Source organism: Xenopus laevis, chromosome 2L, assembly GCF_017654675.1.
Source record: "Xenopus laevis strain J_2021 chromosome 2L, Xenopus_laevis_v10.1, whole genome shotgun sequence".
NCBI classification, from domain to species: Eukaryota; Metazoa; Chordata; class Amphibia; order Anura; family Pipidae; genus Xenopus; species Xenopus laevis.
Genome location: NC_054373.1, coordinates 36185905 through 36209773, shown reverse-complemented (window position 1 = coordinate 36209773; position 23869 = coordinate 36185905). Strand labels below are relative to the sequence as shown.

General features: G+C 40.8%; 1 protein-coding gene across 1 annotated transcript in view; it reads left to right on the top strand.

Annotated features, from left to right (window-relative positions):
- wdr81.L (WD repeat domain 81 L homeolog) overlaps window positions 1-12050 on the top strand; it is a 32230-nt gene extending 20180 nt beyond the window's left edge. The window contains exons 7-11 of the mRNA XM_018246156.2: window positions 777-942; window positions 2837-3502; window positions 4484-4629; window positions 6616-6795; window positions 11673-12050. Of these exons, the coding sequence (XP_018101645.1) occupies window positions 777-942; window positions 2837-3502; window positions 4484-4629; window positions 6616-6795; window positions 11673-11999 (1485 nt within the window). The 3' untranslated portion in view covers window positions 12000-12050. The remainder of the gene's footprint in view (window positions 1-776; window positions 943-2836; window positions 3503-4483; window positions 4630-6615; window positions 6796-11672) is intronic.
- The last annotated feature ends 11819 nt before the right edge of the window (window positions 12051-23869 follow it).

Sequence of the window (23869 nt, the reverse complement as noted above, 5' to 3'; positions counted from 1 at the left end):
CCTGCACATCACTAATCCAAAGATAATCAGATTCTTTCCTATGGAAACATCAGTCATACTGAGACATACACTGAGTAAGTTACTGCAGTAGTTCTGTTTAAAGAGTTAAATAACAGGTCAGTTTTTAACCTAGAAGGTTAATGGAAGAAACTTGTGAGGCTTGGATAGCTATTTCTTTTTCCAAAATTAGATAAAATACTGTAATCTTCATTTGACACCTAAACCTTCATGCAATTTTTGTTCTTCTGCTTCCGGTCAGAGTTAAAGTACAAGGGAGTATTTGTTGAAGTGATAAAAGGGAAGTGGTCACCATACCCAAAGTAAGGAGAAACCTTACGAAAGTAAAAATACCACAGGCATGTGTATTATTTAGAGGAAAACATCAGAAACGAAACACACTGCTTCCCTTCTTAGTCAACCAACATACACTATTTCAGAATATACAGAAAAGGTAGTCACTCTAAGTAGTCACTCTTAGTAAAAAAAATTCACGCCGTTTTTTATACGGCAAAGCATGGCAATATGTGGTGTATTATCCCACTATTTTTTACACAGCATTATAAATATGCTTCTTTTTGGGTGCTTTTGATGTGTGTGCAAACACTATAAATTTTTGATTTTCTGTGGCAAATCATGAATAAAACATTGCTACAAAGAACGGTTTCTACCTACACTAATGGAGCGCTAATGGTGCAACTAAAAATTGCTTTCTCTGACATCAAGGCCACATTACTCACTTCAAATCCATTTGTGAAAATTGTTTGGTCTAATTTCAGGGCCTAGTCATGGAGAACCAGGAAAGCTTGGAGCCAGTGGTACAGCATGTACAGTGCAAGGATGGAAGCTCCCTGCCCGTTGATTTGAGTTTGCTTGATGAGCTGGAGAAAGTATACAATGCGGAAATGGCCTATGCCACCTATATCCCCTTCTCGTGCCTTATAGGTATGTGATATGTCATCAGCCCAGTGGATGTCGGCGAGAACTGTTATTAGATGTCACCTAGTACAGTAATGGTTAATCCTATATTTTATTCTACTCAGCATTTTCAATTCATTCTTTCAACACTATATGTTTTTGGAAGCTCTAGTACTATATACTATTCCATTTTTAGTTTTAACCTCATTCATCAAGGGATGCTATGGTCATTTGTTACGTATGTGCTCCGGTGAAGCACTCTCCATAAATTCAATATGATAAAGCTGTCGAAGACATTTTTTTTTTTAATTATTGTACTTTTTATTACAATACTTAACTGCTGCAACTTGCTCAAGATGCACCAATCTGAATTCAAATAAGTGTCTGTTTTGGCAAATAGCTCACATTGTGGTGGTTTTAAATGCTGCATTAGCTTCTGATTCACTTACCTAAAGCTGGCCATAGATGTGCAGATTATTAGGCTATGTCTGACGGAGAACGAACATCTTTTTCAATCTTCCGACCTGCAACTAACCATTCAGATTAATATAAATTAGTAAAGAGAACAAATCACATGATGCTCGGGCCATTAATTGACAGACAGCAATTGTGCAAAAGTTATGTCTGACAAATAGTAGTGACAGTCTCCCATTGATACCATCAGTTAGGCAATACATGCAGAGATATTATCGCTAGTTGATATACATTTTTTAACCTGTCCGATAGATTGAACGACCATTCGCCATGGCATGAAAAATGTTGGAACAATCCACACCCAGTCAGAAAACATTACAGATCTTTGTTTCATACGATATTATTTTTGTGTCTATGGCCAGCTTAGGTCAGGTAATGTAGACACAAGGCAGATGCCTGCAATTCCAGAGCTTCAGTCACCCAATTCATCAGAGCCTACTGGGGTGGGGTGGGGGCGAATGTATGCTTGCTGTAAGTTGCAAAGCACACAAATGCATACAGGACATCAAGATGAGTCAATAAGTGCTTGATTTTGGATTCATTTTAGTAATTGCATTTGTAAATGAGCCTTAGGGCAGAGAGACACTCTGCGGTTCGGGGAGATTACTCGCCCGACAACAAATCTCCTCTTCTTCGGGGCGACTAATCTCCCCGAACTGCCTCCCCTGCCTTCCCGCTGGCTAGAATGAAAATCGCCGGCAGGATGGCACTCGGACCGCTTTGTTGTCTTAAGTTGGCTCACGAGGTAACTTTGGGCGACTTCGGAAAACGAAGTGCTCCGAGTGCCATCCCGCCGGTGATTTTCATTGTTGCAAAGAGCATGAATGCATACAGGACATCAAGATGAGTCAAAAAGTGCTTGATTTTGGATTCATTTGTAAATGGGCCTTAGGGCAGAGACACATGCTGCGATTTGGGGAGATTAGTCACCCGGCGACAAACCTCCTCTTCTTCAGGGGGACTAATCTCCCCAAACTGCCTCCCGTGCCTTCCCGCTGGCTAGAATGTAAATCGCTGGCAGGATGGTATTCGGATCGCTTTGTTTTCTTAAGTTGGCTCACGGGGAAACTTTGGGCGACTTCGGAAAACGAAGTGCTCAGAGTGCCATCCCGCCGGTGCCCAAACTGCCTCCCTTGCCTTCCCGTTGGCTAGAATGAAAATCGCTGGCAGGATGGTATTCGGATCGCTTTGTTTTCTTAAGTTGGCTCACGGGGAAACTTTGGGCGACTTCGGAAAACGAAGTGCTCAGAGTGCCATCCCGCCGGCGATTTTTATTGTAGCTGGCGGGAAGGCAGAGGAGGCAGTTCGGGGAGATTAGTCGCCGGGAAAAAAGGAGATTTGCCCCAGGCGACTAATCTCCCAGAATTGCAGTGTGTGTCTCTGCCCTTAACATTTGAAAGGCATACTCCGGTATGAACCATACTTTACAAATATTCTTGTCTTCAAGGTGATGGCATTGGTCAGTTGATCCCTAACCATGATTTGATTTGGAAACTAACAATGGTTTATCAGGATGCAGTGATCCCAAAAGACATTGAAAGTCCAGCAGCACCATTGTCATCCAGTTCAAGGATAGGCTCTTCCTTCTACACTGCAGATGATGACGGTCAGTCGGGTACATTTGGCAGTGTTCTGGTAGGCAACAGGATTCAAGTACCTAAAGACACCCAGTATCCTATGTCCAAGTCGACATGTTGCAGTCCTGTGATGGAAAACTTTCAGTGTGACGAAAACGCTTTCAAGCAGGACCTTCAAAAAAGCGCCCAAGGGCTATGTGGTAACTGGCTGGCATACTGGCAATATGAAATTGGGGTCAGTCAACAGGAACCCCACTTCTGTTTCCACCAAATTAAACTGCAGAGCTTTGTGGGTCACTCTGGCGCCATCAAATGTGTCAAACCACTGAGTGGAGAAGATTTCTTCTTGAGCGGCAGCAAGGACAAAACTGTCCGCTTGTGGCCTTTGTACAACTACGGAGATGGCACCAGAGATATAGAAGCCCGACACATCTATGCAGAGCACAAGAGGTCTGTCTTCTACGTGGGTCAGCTGGAGTCTGTGCAGCAGCTGGTGAGCTGTGATGGAGCTGTCCATATATGGGACCAATATACAGGTAAGATTGTTAATAACATCATATAACCCAAAGGATTACACTAATGCAAATGCCGCTGAGAAGAGAACCAACTTGTACACAAAAAATCGGAAATTGCGATGTCAAAAATTGCAATGTCAAATTCAATTTGATCTTACCAGTATCTCAGTAGATCTGTGATGGAGAAATGAAACTTCTGATCAATTCATTACATCTTGAATCAGGATCGCTAAAACTTTTATCACACATTAATCGATAAATCCATCCCGGATCAAAGGGAAACCCTACAAATTTGTATTAGTCTTATTTAAAACAAATCCCCTACAAGGGCCCCTGTAGGGGGGTTTGGGGGCACCGCAGGGGGCCCCTGTGCCATCAAGTCAGATGTGAAGTTGTTTCAAAAGAAAGACTTCTTTGTATGATTGGGAATTTTTTCAGCGTTTAGCCGTTACTGGGCAAAGGTAACTAACTAAAGGGGTTCTTCACCTTTGTGTTAACTTTTAGTATGATGTAGAGAGTGATCTTCTGAGACAATGTGCAATTGGTTTTCATTTTTTATTATTTGTGGTTTATTTAGCTTTTTATTAAGCAGCTCTCCAGTTTGCAATATCAGCAATCTGTTTGCTAGGGTTCAAATTACCCTAGCAACCATGCACTGATTTGAATAAGACACTGGAATATGAATAGGAGAGGGTCTGAATGGAAAGATGCGTAAGAAAAAGTAGCAATAACAATACATTTGTAGCCTTAGAGAGCATTTATTTCTAGATGGGGTCAGTGACCCCCATTTGAAGGCCAGAAAGAGTCAGAAGAAGAAGGGAAATCATTTAAAAACTATAAAAAATAAATAATGAAAACCAATTGAAAAGTTGCTTAGAATTAGCCATTGTATAACATACTAAAAATTCACTAAAAAGTGTACCACCCCTTTAATACAAAATACTGTTGTGGGTGTTTTAATTTTTTTCAAAACCAGATATATATGGTATTTATTTGTTATAGGTAAGAACATTCGAACCTATGAAGCTGCAGATACCAAATTACCAATCACTGCTGTGGCCACCATGCCACCGCCTTATTGCAGTGTGACTGTGGGAAGTGCTGACTCCATCCTTCGCTTTATTGATCTCCGGAAACCAGGACTGCAGGTATCCTGTAGCTTAATATAAACTGACTTCCTCGCCCCAGATTTTGACCCTGTTTGATATTTTAGTTAAAGGAGAACTAAATATATAAAATTGCCATATTTTATATACTGAACGTATTGCACCAGTGTAAAGTTTCAGTTTGTCAATAGCAGCAATGATCCAGGACTTCAAACTTATCACAGGGGGTCACCATCTTGGAAAGTGTCTGTGACACTCACATGCTCAGTGGGCTCTGAGCAGCTTTTGAGAAGCTAAGCTTAGGGGTCGTCACTAATTATCAAGCAGAAAATCAGGTTTGTCTGTAGTATAAGCTTATGCTACAAGGCTGATTATTAAATTCTGATGCTAGTTGCACTGGTTTCTGTGCTGCCATTTAGTAATTATCTGCATTAATTACTAATCAGTCTTATATTATGACATTTATAGTCTATATGTACTGTATATTGTGAGTGGGTCCCCAAGCTTAGTTAGTGACAGCAGCACAGAGCATGTGCAGTGAATCAGCAGAAAAGAAGATGGGGAGCTACTGGGGCATCTTTGGAGACACAGATCTTTACTGCTAAAGGGCTGTGGTTGCCTTGGGCTGGTACAGAAGCCCAAAACCTAATGTACAGCATTTCTAGCTACTTCTATAGTTAAGCTTTACTTCTCCTTTAAAGAATATATTCAGCTAGTAAGTGAATCATTTCCATGTAGTCCAGTCTCATGCATGCAGTAACTGTGCAGGACAAATGAACAGCAATTCATATATAGGACAGTAGATGGCACTGTCTGCAACTGTAAAATTACTATCCACTGCCTTGTGTTCTTTTTCTGTTTTTTTGAGGGGGGCAGTGTTCTTCCAGAAATAGTCCATTATGGAGGAAATATATAGAAATATAGAATTAACCACCGCTTGGTGCACAATTGTTTTTTTTTTAGGTTTGAAAATACAATAAAAATGAAGGCAAGAAAATAAAATGAAAGCAAGAATGAGGGCTACTTAGCTCTTGTCACTGGACTGCTGTTTTGGTGCTCCCCACGTATTCTAAATATAAATGGTACTGGTATTGGTTTTGTGATTGGTAGGATGATTGACGCTCAGGCATGAGAACAGGGGCATGTCTATAGAACTGGACTGAAGGCGCCTTCATTCTAACACGGAAACACACGTTATAAACACATATCATATATAAACACATACACATGTGCATGGATCAGACCTGGATGACAGTAGCAGACCTTTTGCTTGAGTCATAATTAGATGGCAGCTGGCACTAAGGCAGAAACCAGATATAAGATTTTTCTGTTGAGTGGGGTGGACTGGACAAAAATCAGGCATTGTAACACCGCTGAGAGCAGTTTTATGTGATAAAGGAGAAGGAAAAGCTATCAGAAAGGTCTATATAAATACACTAGTAAACCCTCAAAGTAATGTTGCTCTGAATTCTCTATCAAAACAAACACAGCTTTTCTTTCCATGTGTACACATGGACTTCTGTATCAGACTTCCTGCTTAAAACTCCAGGGCATAGGCTTGAGCATGCTCAGTTTGTTCCTCTCCTCCTTCCTTTTGCCCCATCCCTCCTCCTCTCCCTGCTGTAAGCTGAGCCCAGAGCTATGAGTGAGAAAGGAGAGACTCAGGCAGGAAGTGATGTCACACCAAGCTAATATGGCAGCTGCTATCCTAAACAAACAGAGAGAGCTTCTAGAGCTGTTTACTCAGCTATGGTAAATCATTCTGCACAATAAATATAGTTTTATGGCTTGCACTATTGGCAATGAACTGCTTTGGTAGCTTTCCTTCTCCTTCGAACACAGGAGCTTTGTGCTTCATTCTTGTGCTGATTGTAAATGCAGAGTTTTATGAAGTTCTGTACCACGGATAGGTGCATTCCCAAACCATACATGTTACATATGAGTACTGACTGAGAATGGAAGTCATGACAGCCCTACACTGTACATAAGCATCTGTCAACCTCTTATTATTTCTGCTTTGCTTCACAGCATGAATTTAAGCTAGCCAGTAATGTGAATGCCGGCCTTATCCGATACTTGGCGGTCAGCCCAAATGGACGCAGCGTTGTAGCGGGTTATTCTTCGGGGTTTATCATTCTGCTGGACACCAGAACTGGGCTGGTCCTAAGAGGCTGGCCGGCCCATGAAGGAGATATCCTGCAGATGAAGGTAAGGGACACAGAATATTTGTATTTGTGTGACGCTTTTGAAGCAGTTTTCATGTCAGATGTGTAGGGTGTTTTGTGTCCTCAATTACACAGCATAGGCCATTTCTCACACCCCCTTACCTCCATCCCAATACCAAATGCAGCAGATCAAAGTTCACTGAGAGTGGGTAGTGCCACTTGCTAACCGTGAAATTTATTTCTCTTGAGCCACAATGTGGCTGCTCTTTGTCCCCCCAGACACACACCTCCAGTAATTTCTACATTTCTTTTATCTTTACAATAGCGGGAATCTCTAGTGGGTAGCAGTGTCATATGCAGTGCATTTTTTAAATTTCTGTTAAACTGGCGGGAGATAACTTTTTGTTTGTTATAGATTGGCCAATTTTAAGGATTTTTTTCAATTGGTCTTCACTATTTATTTTTTTTATAGCTTTTAATTGTTTGCCATTTTCCAGATTTCAAACGGGGTCACTGACTCCATCTGAAAACAAATGCTCTGTAAAGCTATCATTGTATTATTCTTGCTAAATAGAAAACAAATGAAAGCCAATTGGTCTCAGAATATCACTCTCTGCATCATACTAAAAATGAACTTAAAGTCAATATCCCTTCTACAAGGAGCAGTAGCTTACAGGGGTGGTTCACCTTTAAGCGAGCTTTTGGTATGTTAGAATGCCTCATTCTAAGCAACTTTTCAACTGGCCTTCGTTATTTTTATTTTTTTATATAGTTTTTGAATTATTTGCCGCCTTCTGATTCTTTCCAGCTTTCAAACGGAGGTCTGTGACCCCATCTAAAAACAATTGCTCTGTAAGGCTACACATGTACTTTTATTGATACTTTTTATTACTCCTCTTTCTGTTACTCCTCTTTCTATTCATATTCCTTATTCAAATCACTGCATGCAACCAGAAATTGCAAACTGCAATAAAAAGCTTAAATAACTCAAAAACAATGATATTGTCTCAGAATATCACTCTCTACATCATACTAAAAGTTAATTTAAAGGTGAATTGAACTACTCATGGGCCGTAGCCTGAGTTACATAGCATTGCAAGCAGTTGGACACCCCATCTTTTAGGATTGTTTTGCGTCCAATAATTCTGTTTGACTACGTTGCACAAAGCGCCTGCAAATTAACTGTTGCCGTTAATTACTTTACTATTTAAGTCTACAAAGAATTGTATTACAGAGTCCAGGCCCAAATCACTGTGAACGTAGACCACAGCATTCAGGTGTTTTGGTCCTGGACTCTGTAATACATTTCTATTGCAGGGTCGGAATAGTTGGACTGTCTCTTCAATACAACAAAAACAAAGTTTAACTGTGACTTTTCTCTGAGTCACAGTAATGAATAACTCTTCTTTATATTTGCCTGCCCCCTGTGCTCGCTGTTACAGTTTGTTTAACCTATTGGGAGTCAAGGTGAAAGAAAAGTCCATCACGGTATGTTTACCGGCGCAAGGAGATTTCTTTGCTCTTTTTTTCAGCTTAAGAACCATACCATATATATTTTTTTCTATTATAAAATGAATCAAATATCCGTCTTTTCATTCTGGAGTTTTAATCCTTTTTTTTTAAATTTTTCTTTCTTTGTCCTGTTGGTGGACAAAGAATAGTATTCTGTGATAATGCAGAGACAGAATATTGCTGAATTCTCCCGAGCATTTCTCATTAATGAGAGAACTGAAGCAAACACCATATGGACTAGTTTAACTCTAGAGCGCAGTTAGAATTTAATGACGTGCTCGTAGCAAGCACTTCTCAAATCTCCTGAGCAACCTTTATATGGAGTACGATAAACATGGGTTTAGCTTTACCATGTGAAAAATGTTGACGCAAAGGAAACACACTGTCACCCCTCCTTTTTTTTTTTAAATGCCCCAAAACAAGGGTCCATTGGGGGGGTAATATCTGAAATGGGATCTAGTTATAGAACTATTTCTATTGCTATAGGCTTCAAGAAGATAGACCTATAAACATCTCTCATAATTTTGTGAGCTAGAACGAATCCTTGGATTGTCCTTTCGCTTATGACGTTCATGTTATGTTAAAGGATAACATTTTATTGACTCTTATCGCTAAAACAATGACACTATACGGACCGGCTTCTCTCTGTAAGGTCAGAAGGGCTTTCCTGGTTTATGAGTACAGGAAATTATCTATATAAAAAAAGGCATCCAAAATGGCTTTCTTTAGTACTAATGTAAATGAGAATTCGGAATACACGGTTATGGTACCATAAACAAGGCACATTTTAAAATGATTCTGTCTTGGGATGTTTTATTTTGCACAGAAATAAGTGTGTTCAGATAAAAGACAATGATAAGTTCCTATGTTTGCAGTGTTATTTTAAAGGACCACTTACTAAGCTAAGGGACTGATGCAAAAGATACAGAATATATGTAATAGAAATGCTACAATATAAGACTGAATAGTAAATAATTCAAATTATTAGTACATGGCAGCTCAGGGACCAGCACAATTAGCATCAGACTGAGCCCTGTGGTACCTGCTTATGTTACAGGCAAACCTCATTTTCTGCTTGATAATTTGTGACAACGTCTAAGCTTAGCTTCTCGACAGCTGCCCAAAGCACACACATGTGCAGTGTCACTGACACGCCTAACAAAATCCAAGATGGAGAGCACCTGTGACAACCTTGAAGGCCTGGATCACTGCTAATATAGAGATGCTGAACCTAGTTGCAGTAACACCTTCCTAAAATATAGAGAAAATATTCTTAGGGGCAGAGACACACGTAGAGATTCGGGGAGATAAGTCGCCCGGCGACAAATTGCCTCTGCTTCAGGCGACTAATCTCCCTGAACTGCCTTCCCACCAGCTAGAATCTAAATCAGCGGCAGGATGGCACTCGGAGTGCTTCATTTTCCAGAGATGCCTTACGAGGAATCTTTAGGCGACTTCGGAAAACGAAGCTTTCCGAGTGCCATCCTGCCGGATTTTTAGATTCTAGCTGGCGGGAAGGCAGTTCGGGGAGATTAGTCGCCTGAAGAAGAGTCGATTTATCGATAGGCTTTCCGAATCTCCGCGTGTGTTTCTGCCCTGAGGCCCCCATACATGGGCAGATATAAACTGGCGACAGATTAAAGGAAAACTATACCCCCAAAATGAATACTTAAGCAACAGATAGTTTATATCAAATTGAATGACATATTAAAGAATCTTACCAAACTGGAATATATATTTACATAAATGTTGCCCTTTTACACCTCTTGCCTTGAACCACCATTTCGTGACTCTTATCTGTGCTGCCTCAGAGATCACCTGACCAGAAATACTACAACACTAACTGTAACAGGAAGAAATAAGGAAGCAAAAGGCAGAACTCTGTCTGTTAATTGGCTCATGTGACCTTACATGTGGTTTGTATGTGTGCACAGTGAATCTTACGATCTCAGGGGGCAATTTTCTATTTATGGTTACCCAATGGCACATACTACTAAAAAAGTATATTATTATGATAATGGTTCATTTACATGAAGCAAGGTTTTACACATGAGCTGTTTTACTCAGTATCTTTTAATAGAGACCTACATTGTTTGGGGGGTATAGTTTTCTTTTAAGTTGTCAGCTTATTGCCTAGTGTATAGGGCCCTCCGATGGGCTTTCCCGATTGATATCCAGCCAGATGTCAATCAGTCAAGCTTAAAAATCCAATCGGATCAGGGATCGTATCAGTTCGTTGATGAGGTCCTCGATCCGACCGCCCATTTTCTCCTAGTTATGATCTGATCGTTGGGCCCTAGGGCCCATGAGTCATGTTCAGGCAAGCATTTCAAGGCAGAGATATGATTTAAATAATTCTAAGAAATATGTTTCATTAAGGTCCTTGGGGCTGTGTGGAGCTTGTAAATATATTCAGCCAACTCAACGGCTTATTCTATTTTTTTCATATTTGACACCATCTGGGATTGTCTGAGCACTGTGGAATCCCAATAATTGATACTTGCTGATGCCTAGGTAGCAAAAAAGACTTTCGAGAAAATGTTATAGGGAATTACACTTTCTGCTGCTCTTTCTTCCACTTCCATTTCATTGATCTCACATCAGATTGTTTGATCGTTGCTTTACATCATAAGAAGAGATATAATGGAAAAACATGAAGTGAATTTGGTAATGTTTTGGCATTTCATGGAATCATCTGTATAGTAGTCACTGTATGGGGATGCTAGATGGACACCAGAGGTGGCACAGTATTCCAGATACAAAAAAACGCCAATACCTTTGTATGCTGCAATAGGGGTGATCCCAATTTATTCCATGGTGCTACCAGACACTACAGTATTCCAGGCCAGTATTAGACCTGACAAAAGTAGCAACCCCACATACACTGTAGTCTTCATATGAGCTTTCATTTAGTAATTGGAGAATTGTATCACTAGCTTCCAAATCAGTAGATCGATCCATGTGTGCCATTATGGAAAGATGGAGCAGTGGGCATTCTTCCTTTGCATTGATGGCAGGATGACCTGAATATGATTATAAACATAAGCAATAGAGAACTCCATTTCATTTTACCTGTTTGGAACAGGTAACAGGGTGATATGAAATTGATAACACATGAAGCACATTTTCCAAAAGAGTTCATCTGACAGTTAATAAGACTGACAGTACAAAGGAGCACTGTACTAGAATATAGTGTTAATTAAGCAGAGACATGCTTATCATATAATTGCCTTCACTTAATCCCATTTAGCATAGCAAACATGCAGTAGATGTACTTTGTGAAACATGAAGTTCCCGACGCTATAAAGCAAGGAGCTAATTGAACTAAGGATTCTCTAGAATAATTAGAATTATTTAAAGTAATTTTGGTGTATCTGAGAAATTCATTGGCTCGTACTTGTCTTGCAGGCAGCAGATGGAAACATTGTGGTGAGTTCCTCCACTGATCACTCCCTAACAGTCTGGAAGGAGCTGGAGCAGAAACCTTTGCATCAATTCAAGTCCAACTCTGACCCGATCCACGTGTTCGACTTGTACGGAAGTGAGATTGTAACCGGCACTGTGGCAAATAAGATCGGCATCTACTCCATGCTGGATTCTTCAGCCCTGCCCAACAGTTCAACTAAACTTAGCACTGAGAACTTCAGGGGAACCTTGACCAATCTTGCTGTCCTTCCTACCAAAAGACTTCTGCTTCTAGGTTCAGACAATGGAGTCGTACGGCTTCTGGCTTGACCAATTTCATTTTGGTATAACTTTCATATAAACAAGGATGGTAGATCTAAAGCTTCACCGTGTGTTTATAATTGCCAAAAAAACATCTCTTAAAAAAGTGTGATCATAGCGCGATTCTAAAGAATTTCAAAAGAATTTGAATCGGATTAGTCTAGCCATTTTGCTGCAATACAATATTTGTGTTGAACAAATGGCACATATGGGGACCTATAAAAGCAGATCTTAAAGGGGTGCTATGCCTAGGGCAGATTTTTTATTTCATCTGAAATGGAGGCCAGAGCTTACACTTTATTAGGCCTTTGGAGATGGCCACTCTTGGCTTCATTTGAAAATGTTACTATGCCAATATTCTTATTACAAAAGGAAAGATTTTATCAAAGGTTGAAATTAGACTTTTTCATTTTCAACAAAAAAAAGAGACTTTTGCCATGCAGCTCAAACACTTTAGCGGTTTGTCTTGCTGCTGACATTTTTACTACTAAAAAAAACCTACAGAGATCCATTCACATCTTTGAATGGAAATGTCTCTTATCACTCCACTTACTCAAGAGTTGTCCTTGAGTTACTTCATCATTAGTCTATAGGAATGGTGCAAGTAAAAAGGTTCTCTGGCATTTTCACACTTGAGAAACCCTGGGTGACTTAAAATGCCTGGGAACTGGAAAAGAGAAATATCAAGAAATATTTCACATTTTGACAAACCTCTCGCTTATCGTCGGGTTATAAAAATCTTAGAGACTTTTTCTAAACTCATCAGTCACAAGAAGTCTCTGACTTCTTTCTGCAGTCTCTGGTATTTATCATTGAATACACACATTTACATAGACTTGAATGGTAAAGCAATAAGAACTCTTGAGACATGTCCATTATTTTCAAGTTAGTGGAGCAATAGAAAGATTTATGCTCAAGCACGTCTATAAGTATATCACTGAAAACATTTAATTTCTCATCTTGACCATTGATTAGCCTTTAATGTTAAATGGGTTGTTCACCTTTGAGTTAACTTTTAGTATGACGTAGAGAGTGATATTCTGAGACAATTTGCAGTTGGTTTTTATTTGTGGTTTTTGCGTTATTTAGCTTTTTATTCAGCAGTTCTTCATTTTGGAATTTTAGCCGGCTGCTTACAAATTATCGTAGAAAACATGCACTGATTCGAAAGAGATAATTGAATATGAAAGGAGAGGCCTGAATAGGAAGAAGAGTAATAAAAAGTAGCAATAACAAGACATTTGTAGCCTTAGGGCTTTAGCACACGGGCAGATTTGGGGAGATTTAGTCGCCTGGTGATTAATCACCTCTTCTTCGGGGCGACAATCTCCCCCAAACTGCCTTCCGCCTGCTAAAATGAAATATCCCCTGCGGCAATGCACTCGTGGCGCTTCAATTTCCGAAGACGCCCAAAGTTTCCTTGTGAGGCAACTTCGGGCGACCTAGGAAAACAAAGATTGTCGCCCCAAAGAAGAGGTGATTAGTCGCCAGGCGACTAAGTCTCCCTGAATCTGCCCGTGTGCTAAAGCCCATACAGAGCATTTGTTTTTTTTAGATGGGGTCACAAACCCCCATTTGAAAGCAGGAAAAAGTCAGAAGAAAAAGGCAAATAATCCAAAAACTACAAAAAAAACGAAGACCAATTGAAAGGTTGCTAAGAATTGGCTATTCTATAACATACTAAAATCTAACTTAAAGGTTGACTGCCTCTTTAAAGGGGACATATTGTGTAAAATAATACAAGAAAACCCCTACTAGGCCTTGCCCTTCTTTTTCACTTTCTATTGGCTGGTTTCCAAGGCTGTTAAGGGGAGCTGGTCACTCTGTAGAACACCAACCAATTAGCAGCTAGACTGACCTGACAGGGAACTGCAGCCTACCTCTGTTTGCATAAATGCAGGGCTGTGATTGGCTACCCACCTCTTTGTGTTCCTCTGGCAAGGACATGCCCACCCCTCACTGAAACATGGAAAGGGAACCATGTGGATCTATTTGGTGCTCCCATTTTTAGCCCAGATTGAAACCTGTACCAGATAGTATTCACCATTGCCTACAAGATTATGGGGGTTCTGAGTATACTGTATGTCCCCTTTAAAAACGTTGCCTTTGCACAAAAGATAGAAGTTAAGGCTGGATACATGGGAACAACGTGTTGCTTATGTTGTTTTTGAGAATGCATAACCTTTAATCCCTACTAATAGCTTAGTTTGCATACTTCCTTGCACTTAAAATGTATTTTCCTTAGTAGCAGAATAGAAATTATACAGTATTTTCTGTAAATTGTACATAGAAGTGGTTTCCATTCTTTATCCCGAGGAGCCTGACCAATGTAATTCCTATTTATTACGTCGGTTAAAAGCTTCCATAAGTGATAGAGGTAGTCGTGCCGTGAATAATAGCCGCTGGTTGCAGCACTGTACAGTAACTGACAAATAGCTTTTTTTTTTTTTCTTTTTTATGTAGGAGTTTCAATCCAATTCTGAATAGAAATCACACATTTCTTATGTTAATTGCTTTTGGCAATAAAACCGTGGATGCGCAGGAGTCATAATTACAAAACCTGAAAAATAGGCATCTCAGGAAATATAAAAATTTCTCAGGCTTGCTTTCACATTCATTGCGTTTTCATTTTTTTATTTTGTGTTTGTTGTTTGAATATTATCATTGGGGTATCGGAATCATTTTCGTTCCTGTTGCTTGTATCGGGGATTAGCTCTGAGTCTTGGATACGGAAACCATCGCAATTCATATTCCAGCACTCTCACACTCAGTAGAAACTTTCATGTGTTTCTTATTAATGGGCCGATTCCAAAAGCACTCCAAATTACCCTCTACTGCCTTCCATTGAGTTTCAAAGGATAGGCCTAAAAGAGCCAGTGGCTAAGCTTTAGAGCCTCAAAATGCACTAATGCATGATGGGAATGGGGTATTTTGCTCTAATGCTGACTCAAAATCGACCCAAAGTGCTTCTGAAAATGTTCGACTAAAAGGAAGGTTGGCTGATACTTTGCATTGTGGTTGATTGACGAGACATTATAGGTGTATTTTCAATATGATTGCCCTGGTGGCTGCTTCCTTGGGGCACATGAAGCTGCACCCATGCACCAGATGTAGGGTGCAAAGCCCGCACTTTCCACCAAGGTGATAGTCTTTGCATTTCAGATTTGTGAAGGGTGCTAAGGAGCCTGTCCATACCAGCGGCCGTGCCCTCTGTTTTGAAGATCTGGTGTGAAGTGCAGGGCCCAGGACACAAGCGCTTAATGAATAATTACTAAAGGGTGTGATTTTGTACTCTTAAAGGAGAAGGAAAGGCTTTGTGCATACAGTACACGGCCCACATGTAAGCGTTAGAGTGTTAAAGGAAAATGAAAAGGCTTGGTGCACTTGGCAGTGCCAAATGTATTGTATTGGATTGTATTGACTTACCTGAAACCCCGGACTGGTGCTCCTATCAGCAGAAAACGGCACCAACCCGGGGTTATACCAGTGAGCACCACGGAGCGATCCTCTTCCGGCTTCTTCTTTCTTCAAATTCAGCGCCGATTCGGACCTAAGCGCCGCCTGAGGCGGCTCCTGCAATGCCGCCCCCCCTCGCCGACTTACTTGTCGGGAGGGGAGGCAGGAACACTAATGCGGAGAGAGCAATTGCGCTCTCTCGCATTAGTAAAGCCGAATTTCCGGTTTAAAAACCGGAAATTCGGCTCTTAAAGGTGCAGGAGCGGCTTTTTGCCGCCCCTGGAAACCGATTCGGCGTTGCCGCCTGAGGCGAGCGTCTCAGCTCGCCTCATTGGCGGCGCGCCCCTGTTCAAATTTCCCGGGGCAGACGCATGCGAAGTTGAACGAAATAGCCGACTTGAAGAAAGAGGAAGACGGAAGAGGATCTTTCCGTGGTGCTCACTGGTATAACCCCGGGCCGGTGCAGTTTTCTGCTGATAGGAGCACCGGCCCCGGGGTTTCAGGTAAGTAAATACAATCCCTTGGGGTGCCTAACATTTGGCATCCCCAAGTGCACCAAGCCTTCCCTTCTCCTTTAACACTCTCACGCTTACATCTGAGCCCTTCGTATCTAATACACAAGTAGTGACCTCTGCTTTAACCGAGCAACCGTTACAGTAACTTGTCTCTTTCCCCGTCCCTTTAGCCTTCAGACTACTGTCATTATAAAAGCATTGCAAGAATAATTGCCCTGGCCTGCCGCAATATCACACACGGAGTGAGACTCGCAGACCTTGAGGAGAGAGCTAATAATGCAGCAACGTCCAGCACTATTTTTGGAGTGTGCTTATAAGGTCAGGGTGTCCCTGTCTCAGCACTACATTACTCACTTGCCCGTCTGTTAAAGGACCAGTAACACCAAAATCTACATATATTTTGCATTAATACAGACTTGATTTAAAAGCATATATTCCTTATTTGTATAAAGCATGCTGTCTGCATTTATCATGTTTGTTTCCCCTTTGAAGGGCTCCTGGGTCTAGAACCAGAATATTTCCCTTTATTCTCTTAAGACTATGGTTCACCAGGTGCTTTATTTGGAACTAATACCATCAGTCAAAAAGCCAATGTTCATCTGTTGATAGCAAACGAAAGCACCTTGAGTAACCTTGGGCATAAGACTTGTCTCCCCAAATACACTCCGTCCTACATTGAGTATAGCAGCAGTAATGCAGGACTCCTGTTGCAATTAAATATGTTTTTTTGCATAGTTTTATGAAGGTCTTTATGGCAGAAGGAATTTAGTCCATTGAAGTGTGTGGGGAAGACACAGCACAAGTTGTATAAAGACAGGCATAACTAGTAGAATTGCTTTAGAGTTTACCCAATCTTGGGAAGGATTTAGACTTTTCCAGAAGGATTCAGTTGAATCCAAGTGCCTGGCCGAACCAAATCGTTAAAATTACGTGGCTTTTCATCACACAGACAAAAAAGTGAAAAAATTTAAATATGCCTGGTTCTCGCCACTTCCCATCATTGATTTGCATATGCAAATTAGGGTTTGGATTTGGCTCTGCATATGGACGAATCCCAAAATAGTGGATATGGTGCATCCCTATTGGGCGGTACATATCTCCAACAGTGGCTGAGAAGAATTGGGATTGCAGTTGAAAAATAAATTTTAGGATGGCTGTTTGCTGCCAGTTGGCCAGTCCAATAGCTGCCAGTTTTGCACAGCTGCATTGGTTATTATACTTGCAACAAAGTGCTTTCTGCGGATACAACCGTGATGTGCCCCATCTTAAATGCTTGTGCTGTGGCTACATTCTGGTTTCCTTTATGTCCATATAAAGACTTTCCCTTAAAGAGGTTGTTCACCTTTGAGATAACTTTTAGTTTGATGTAGAGAGTGATATTCTGAGCAATTTGTTTTAAATTGTTATTATTGAAAGTTTTTGAGTTATTTAGCGTTTTATTCAGCAGCTCTTCAATTTGCATTTTAAGCAATCTGGTAACCAGGGCCCAAATTCCCCTAGCAACCATGCATTGATTGGAATAAGAAACTGGAATATGAATAGGAGAGAGTCTGAATAGAAGGATCAGTAATAAAACGTAACAATAACAATACATTTGTAGCCTTACAGAGCATTTGGTTTGTTTTTTAGAAGGGGACAGCGGCGCCCATTCGAAAGCTGCAAAGAATGAGAAGAAAAAGACAAATAATGATAAAACCTTAAAAAATAAATAATGAAAACATTTTGAAAGGTTGCTTAGAATTGGCCGTTCTATAACATAATAAAGGTTACTTTAAAGGTGAACCAAGCAAAATAAACTATTCTCCATTACCTTTATTCACTGGTAGATCGTTGAAATGGACTAAGGGCCCGAATATCGAGGGTTAATTAACCCATCGATATTCGACGATCTAAGTTAAATCCTTCGAATATCGAAGTCAAAGTATTTACCGCTATTAGTTCGGTCGAACGAGCGAACGATTTAATTCATCGATTGAACGATTTTCCTTCAATCAGAAATTGCCAGGAAAGCCTATGGGGACCTTCTCCATAGGCTAACATTGGTGCTCGATAGGTTTTAGGTGGCGCAATAGGTGGTCGAAGTCTTTTTTAAAGAGACAGTACTTCGACTATCGAATGGTCGAATAGTCAAAACGATTTTTAGTTTGAATCGTTCGATTCAAAGTCGTAGTCGAAGGTCGAAGTAGCCAAAAAAAAATACTTCGAAATTCGAAGTATTTTTCATTCTAATCCTTCACTCGAGCTAAGTAAATGTGCCCCTTAATGTTTACATGATTTTCTAGTAGATTTAAGGTATGAAGATCCAAATTACGGAGAGATCCGTTATCTGGAAATCCCCAGGTCCCGAGCATTCTGGATAAAAGGTCCCATACCTGTATTACTGGCCCAGCTATGAAATCAGGGTCACTTACTGTAAGTCTTGAGATGGACCCTACAAAAACAGGAAACCAAGTGACTTTGCACATTCCATCAAGTTTCTTCTGTGTGTATCTCTGTACAATATAGAGTATTTCACATTTGCTCAATGGAGGCAGGAGTTTTGTGCTGAGGGGGTGATATCTCTGTACATTTTCTACTTCTCATCGATGATCTGGCTTCTCTACTAAATCCACTTGTTTAGCTGTACATAGTCCAGATGAAATCTCTTGAATGTATATAATAATTGTATTTAATATAATTGCACATATGATCTAATAATAAATATAAGATGCTCATAATGTGAGTCCAGTGCATTTTTTAAATAAAGTGGAGCTGTGTATGAGAACATTCCTAGAGTTTTCACCGACCGATCTGTTGGACCGTTTTAAAGGAGAGTGAAAGTGTGCTTGGCCCCATCCTGAACCTGACACATATGTAACTGCTGATCACTGTAACTGGCTACAAACTGCAGAATAGTGTTGTGGGTTGGTGAAGTCATCTGGTGCGGCCTTAGGTCCTCTGATGTAAGATCACCAACAGAAGAAGTCAGGTCTGAATTGGCTTCAATTGAACATCTTCCTGTGATACAAAAGGAAAGTCAACCGCCCCCTGAAACCCATTCAACCTCACAAGGGATAAAAGTATCAGTATTCAATTGTTCTCTAGCCTAGCTACCAGCAATTCTAATTCTAGCTACATTTTCCCTTGTTATCTGGCCATACGTACACGATTTGTATGGCCAGTGTCCTCAGGAGACTTAATCATTTGCTAGTTATTGACCCAACCATCTCTGCAACACGTGTGCACACAGTCAAAAATAAATTAGAGGAAACATTGGTTGAACACATTAATGGCATGGTGCCAAGCACCCCTGCATTTGCCCTCCTGCCTGTACTTGTTCAGTCTGTACTCCATCCATGCTCTTGGGAAGCTTCTCTATACACGCGAATAGTTTTGGTTGAGGGAGAACGAGTAACATGATGTGTTGAAGGGTGCCCTGAATTTTCCAGGAGGTTTGGGCTAACAGAGCCTGGATTGGGGGAAACAACAGTATTTTTAAATAAATGCTTGTGTCTAGCCAGCATCAGACTGGAGGGTCCAAGGCTCACCGGGGCTTCCAACATAGGGATTCCATCCCCCCTTCAGGGTCCCAGCCGAAACCCCCCTCCAAGCCCCAGCCATAACCCCAAAGGGCAGTGCGGGCCTGTGCAGGCAGCAGATTGCAGGTGCAATTCTGGGCCTGCCGGGGTTTTACCCAATAATCCTCTGGCCCAGTCCAACGTCTGGCATGAATGCTTATGATTTTAAAGTGTCCCAGATCACTCCTTTTTGCACCAGCATGGGACGTTCCACAAAGAACTTTTAAGGGTATTTTTGAGTCAAAAAATCTATTTTTACGTTTTTTTAAAACCCTGACCCTGGAAATAACTTGAATCCGATAATACACCATCTGCAGTAAATCCTGTCAAGGTCATGTAGAAGTCAATGTCAGAGGTCCCTTGAACCATTTTAATAACCATGTTAATAGCCTTCGTCATGTTTCAGTTTTGTGGGTTTCGCTCATAAACTCAATCAATTGGAGCGATTTGAGTTTTTTCCTCCGAAAACTGAAATCAATTCAAGTTTTTTGGGTTGTTAACCCTGACCATTCGAGTTCATTAGAAACCATTCAAGTTGTGAGTTCATTCGAGGTCTAAAAAAAGCTCACATAGCTCTTAAATTTGACCTTTGACAAATAACCCCCTGAAAGTACAGATAAGGGCCTCTGCCTCTCTTGGCCCAACAGCAGTTGCAGAGTCGGCTACTGTCTGGTAAGGTCCTGCCAAACAGCTGTATGGTGCCCAGATAGAGGGCAAGGTGAGTGGTGCATGAAGAAAGAGAAATCACAGATGTACAGTCACTGCAGGCAGAAAGTAACATTAGAGCAACTAGTAATGTATATCGCTTCGGCGGAGGTTAAGGGGGAGTAGTACACAAATTATTGGATGAAAATAGAATGCTACAAGAAATATATAATAAGATTAATGAAGTATACAATGATCCATTAAGTAATTGGGGGAGTGGTAGATTGTGATAACCTCATCTGTAACATTGTGCCCTCGGCATGCCCACCCCAAGACAACAGAAACCTGGGGTGCGTCAATATAATCAATGAGTCATTGGGTCAGATCCCCGTGTGTTGGGGACCCTGTGGATAACCTGAACACTTACTCTGCTGGGAGCCCAGGACAAGCTTAGAAACCAGTGACTGCCAATGATCTGATAATTACATAGAAACTTGTAGGAAATGGATTGCAGCCAACGTACACAGCGTGCCTCCTAGATGTGCCCAAAGTGTTCTATTTTACTGAAAGCTTGAGCTGCAACCAATTACATTAATACACATGCATGAAGGTTTTAATATACCCATTATAGAAGCCTACAGTGTTAGTATAAAATAAGGGCATGTACTTATAGATACATTTCTTCCCTTTAATTCATACAATACACTGAGAAGCATTGCCAATACAAAGGGAAGTCTGACATCTCTGAAATGTTTTCTATTTTGGAATGGCGACTTTTACCATAAGTTGATATAGAATACTCCCACCACGTAGATCAGAAGATACACCGAAGACAACATTTTGCTTCTATTAATAAAAACGGGTGGTATGAAGGCCATGGGATAGTGATATGTATATCTGTAGGGTAGAGGGCCTAGTAAAAGACCCCTGTGATCAAGATTTAGAGCAGTGATCCCCAACCAGTGGCTCACAAGCAACATGATTCTTTCCAACCCCTTGGATGTTGCTCCCAGTGGCCTCAAAGCAGGTGTTTATTTTTGAATTCCAGGCTTGGAGACAAGTTTTGGTTGCATAAAAACCAGATGTACTGCCAAAAAGATCCTGCAGGCTGCCAGTCCACATAGGGGCTACCAAATATACAATATACACAGTCCTTATTTGTCATCCCCAGGGACTTTTTTCATGCTTGTGTTGCTCCCCAACTCTTTTTACATTGATATGTGGCTCTTGGGTAAAAAAGGTTGATGACCCCTGATTTAGAGGTATCTCCTCCTCCTGCATTATTCTTGTGTTAAAGAGGATCACAGAAACCCACCCAAATCAGCATAAGAGCCCAGGTCTGGACTGAGAATCAAAATAGGCCCTGTCATTTCAGGTATACGTTGGCCCAATCAGCCCACACAGAGGCCCAAACAGCCCCACCAGCATAATAAATACTGACTTTCTATGGCAGCCCCTCTTGCATTTGCCAGAACCCACAGAATGCCAGTCCGGGCCTGTGGGAGCCCATTGTGGGGTCAGAAACCATAGGTTAAAGGGGAAGTTAATCTTTACATCTGCTTTTCCTATGATGGACCTTTTCTGAGCAACTTTTTAAATCACTATTTAGTTTGTACTGTATGTTTTCCAAACTACTTGCCTTCCCATTATGGTCTTTTCATCATACGGTTTAAAAGGTTTCTGATAGCAAGGGACATTGACCCCAGCAACTAAAGCAGATTGACTGTGAAGCTTTTTATTTTACTTTTTTTATTGTTGTATTATATATCGCTTGCTTTTCTTTAGTTTAGTTTAGTTCTTCTGCTAATCATTTTCTATTTTGATTTAATAACTGCTCCCGGGTTGCTAGGGTAATTATCAGTTTAAATTCCAAGTCAGAAAGGCGCAGAACAGAAAAATGTAAATCATTTAGAAAAAATCCAGAAATAAAGGCCAGTTGTGGTTTGTGTTACAATTATGCTGTTTTACACTAAAATGTAATTCTAAGGGGAACAAACCTTTTAATAGAATACCAGCTTCAAACCTTCATTTACAGATTTGTTACCCTCTACTTTTCTTTGAGTAATGTCAAAAGGTGGGAATTCTTATACCATCAAAGACTGTAGCATTTCTGTCAGCAAGAGACTATTGTAAGAGAACTAGATATTGGCCTTCAATGGGTGTCAGCTGCCATGATGCCCACCTGCAATTTCCATAACACAAAAAAAAAAACTTTATGGGCTTTGCCAGTAAGTCAAGATCCTGCAATTGTTTGGGTCATAAACTTTTAACCACATGTTTTCTCTTCTTCTTATGGTGTAGTCACAGCATAAAGATATTAGGTTCCAGACCTTATCCCAATACCTTAACCATTTGTAGATCACCTGAAAGCTCCTTAGGAGATCATATCTCAAAATACAGAAATAAACTTCAAGTTATGGCCCCACTGTTATGCATAGCCATATTCTTGACTCACTTGAATTGTTTTAAAGGTGACTGTTGGAAAGTATGTATTATTGCAGTGATCCACAACCAGTAGCTCGTGAGCAACATGTTGCTTTCCAATTGTATGTTGCTCCCAGTGGCCTCAAAGCAGGTGCTTATTTTTGAATTCCAGGCTTGGAGACAAGTTTTGGTTGCATAAAAACCAGGTGTACTGCCAAACAGAACCTCAATGTAGGTTGACAATCCACATGGGGCTACCAAAAGGCCAATCACAGCACTTACTTGGCACCCCAAGAACATTTTTCATGCTAGTGCTCCCCATCTCCTATTACTTCTGAATGTTGCTCACTGGTTCAAAAGGTTGGGGATCCCTGTATTATTGGTATGTATCTATTAACCGGCCACGGGCGTCTGCTCAATGTCGAACTGGCCCACCGTGCTGCTAATCATTTGGCCTCTTTCATGAAAATTCCCTATTTCTATGAGAAAAAGAGGCTAAATAGATGGAATAATAGATTATAGTATGTAAAGAAAAGAGACTAGTAGAATAGAGGTTGAGTGAGGAGAGGAAGTATAATAGTAATGAGAGTGGGCCCCTGGTCTAAGGTTTTTGGGTGGGCCCTTGATGTCCCAGTCCGACACTGCGTCTGCTGAATATTTTCCACTGAAGATTAGCCTATTCATGACAATGCAGTAGATAACCTAATTATGCATAATATGGTAATAAATGAATACACTTCTAGCTACACCTCCATCCTAAGCCCTCCCACTAACATGGTAACAGCCAATGACCACTCTTCTGCCTGTATGTTCTTAGCTCAGCCAATCTTCTGCAAATGCTACAGGTAAGCAGCTGCCTACCAATTAACTTTATTAATGGCACCTCAAGCTTCCCTTCAAATTGTCTATAATGATATCACTGTGTAAGTAAGATGATTACTGTTTGCCTTGGGGTGGGAAGTATAAAAAAAAATTGTGTTGTTGATAATCAAATTTACAAACAATTTCTTGGAACAAGCTGAAGAAGTCAGGGTGGGGGCAACTGCCACCTTCTGTGGACACCCATGTGGACTGTACCAACTGCAGGGCCCTGGGATGCTGAACCCAAGTGCAATTGGACAGTGCAGTGATTTGGGGCCGTAGAAATTTCAGCCCAGCCCTGCTCAATGTATTGTTCATTTGTTGGGAGGGAAGCTATCACCAGAGCACCTTGTATTTAACACATAATATGACTAAATATTTGATGTGGCACATTTCCACTCTGCTTAAAATGACAAAGGAC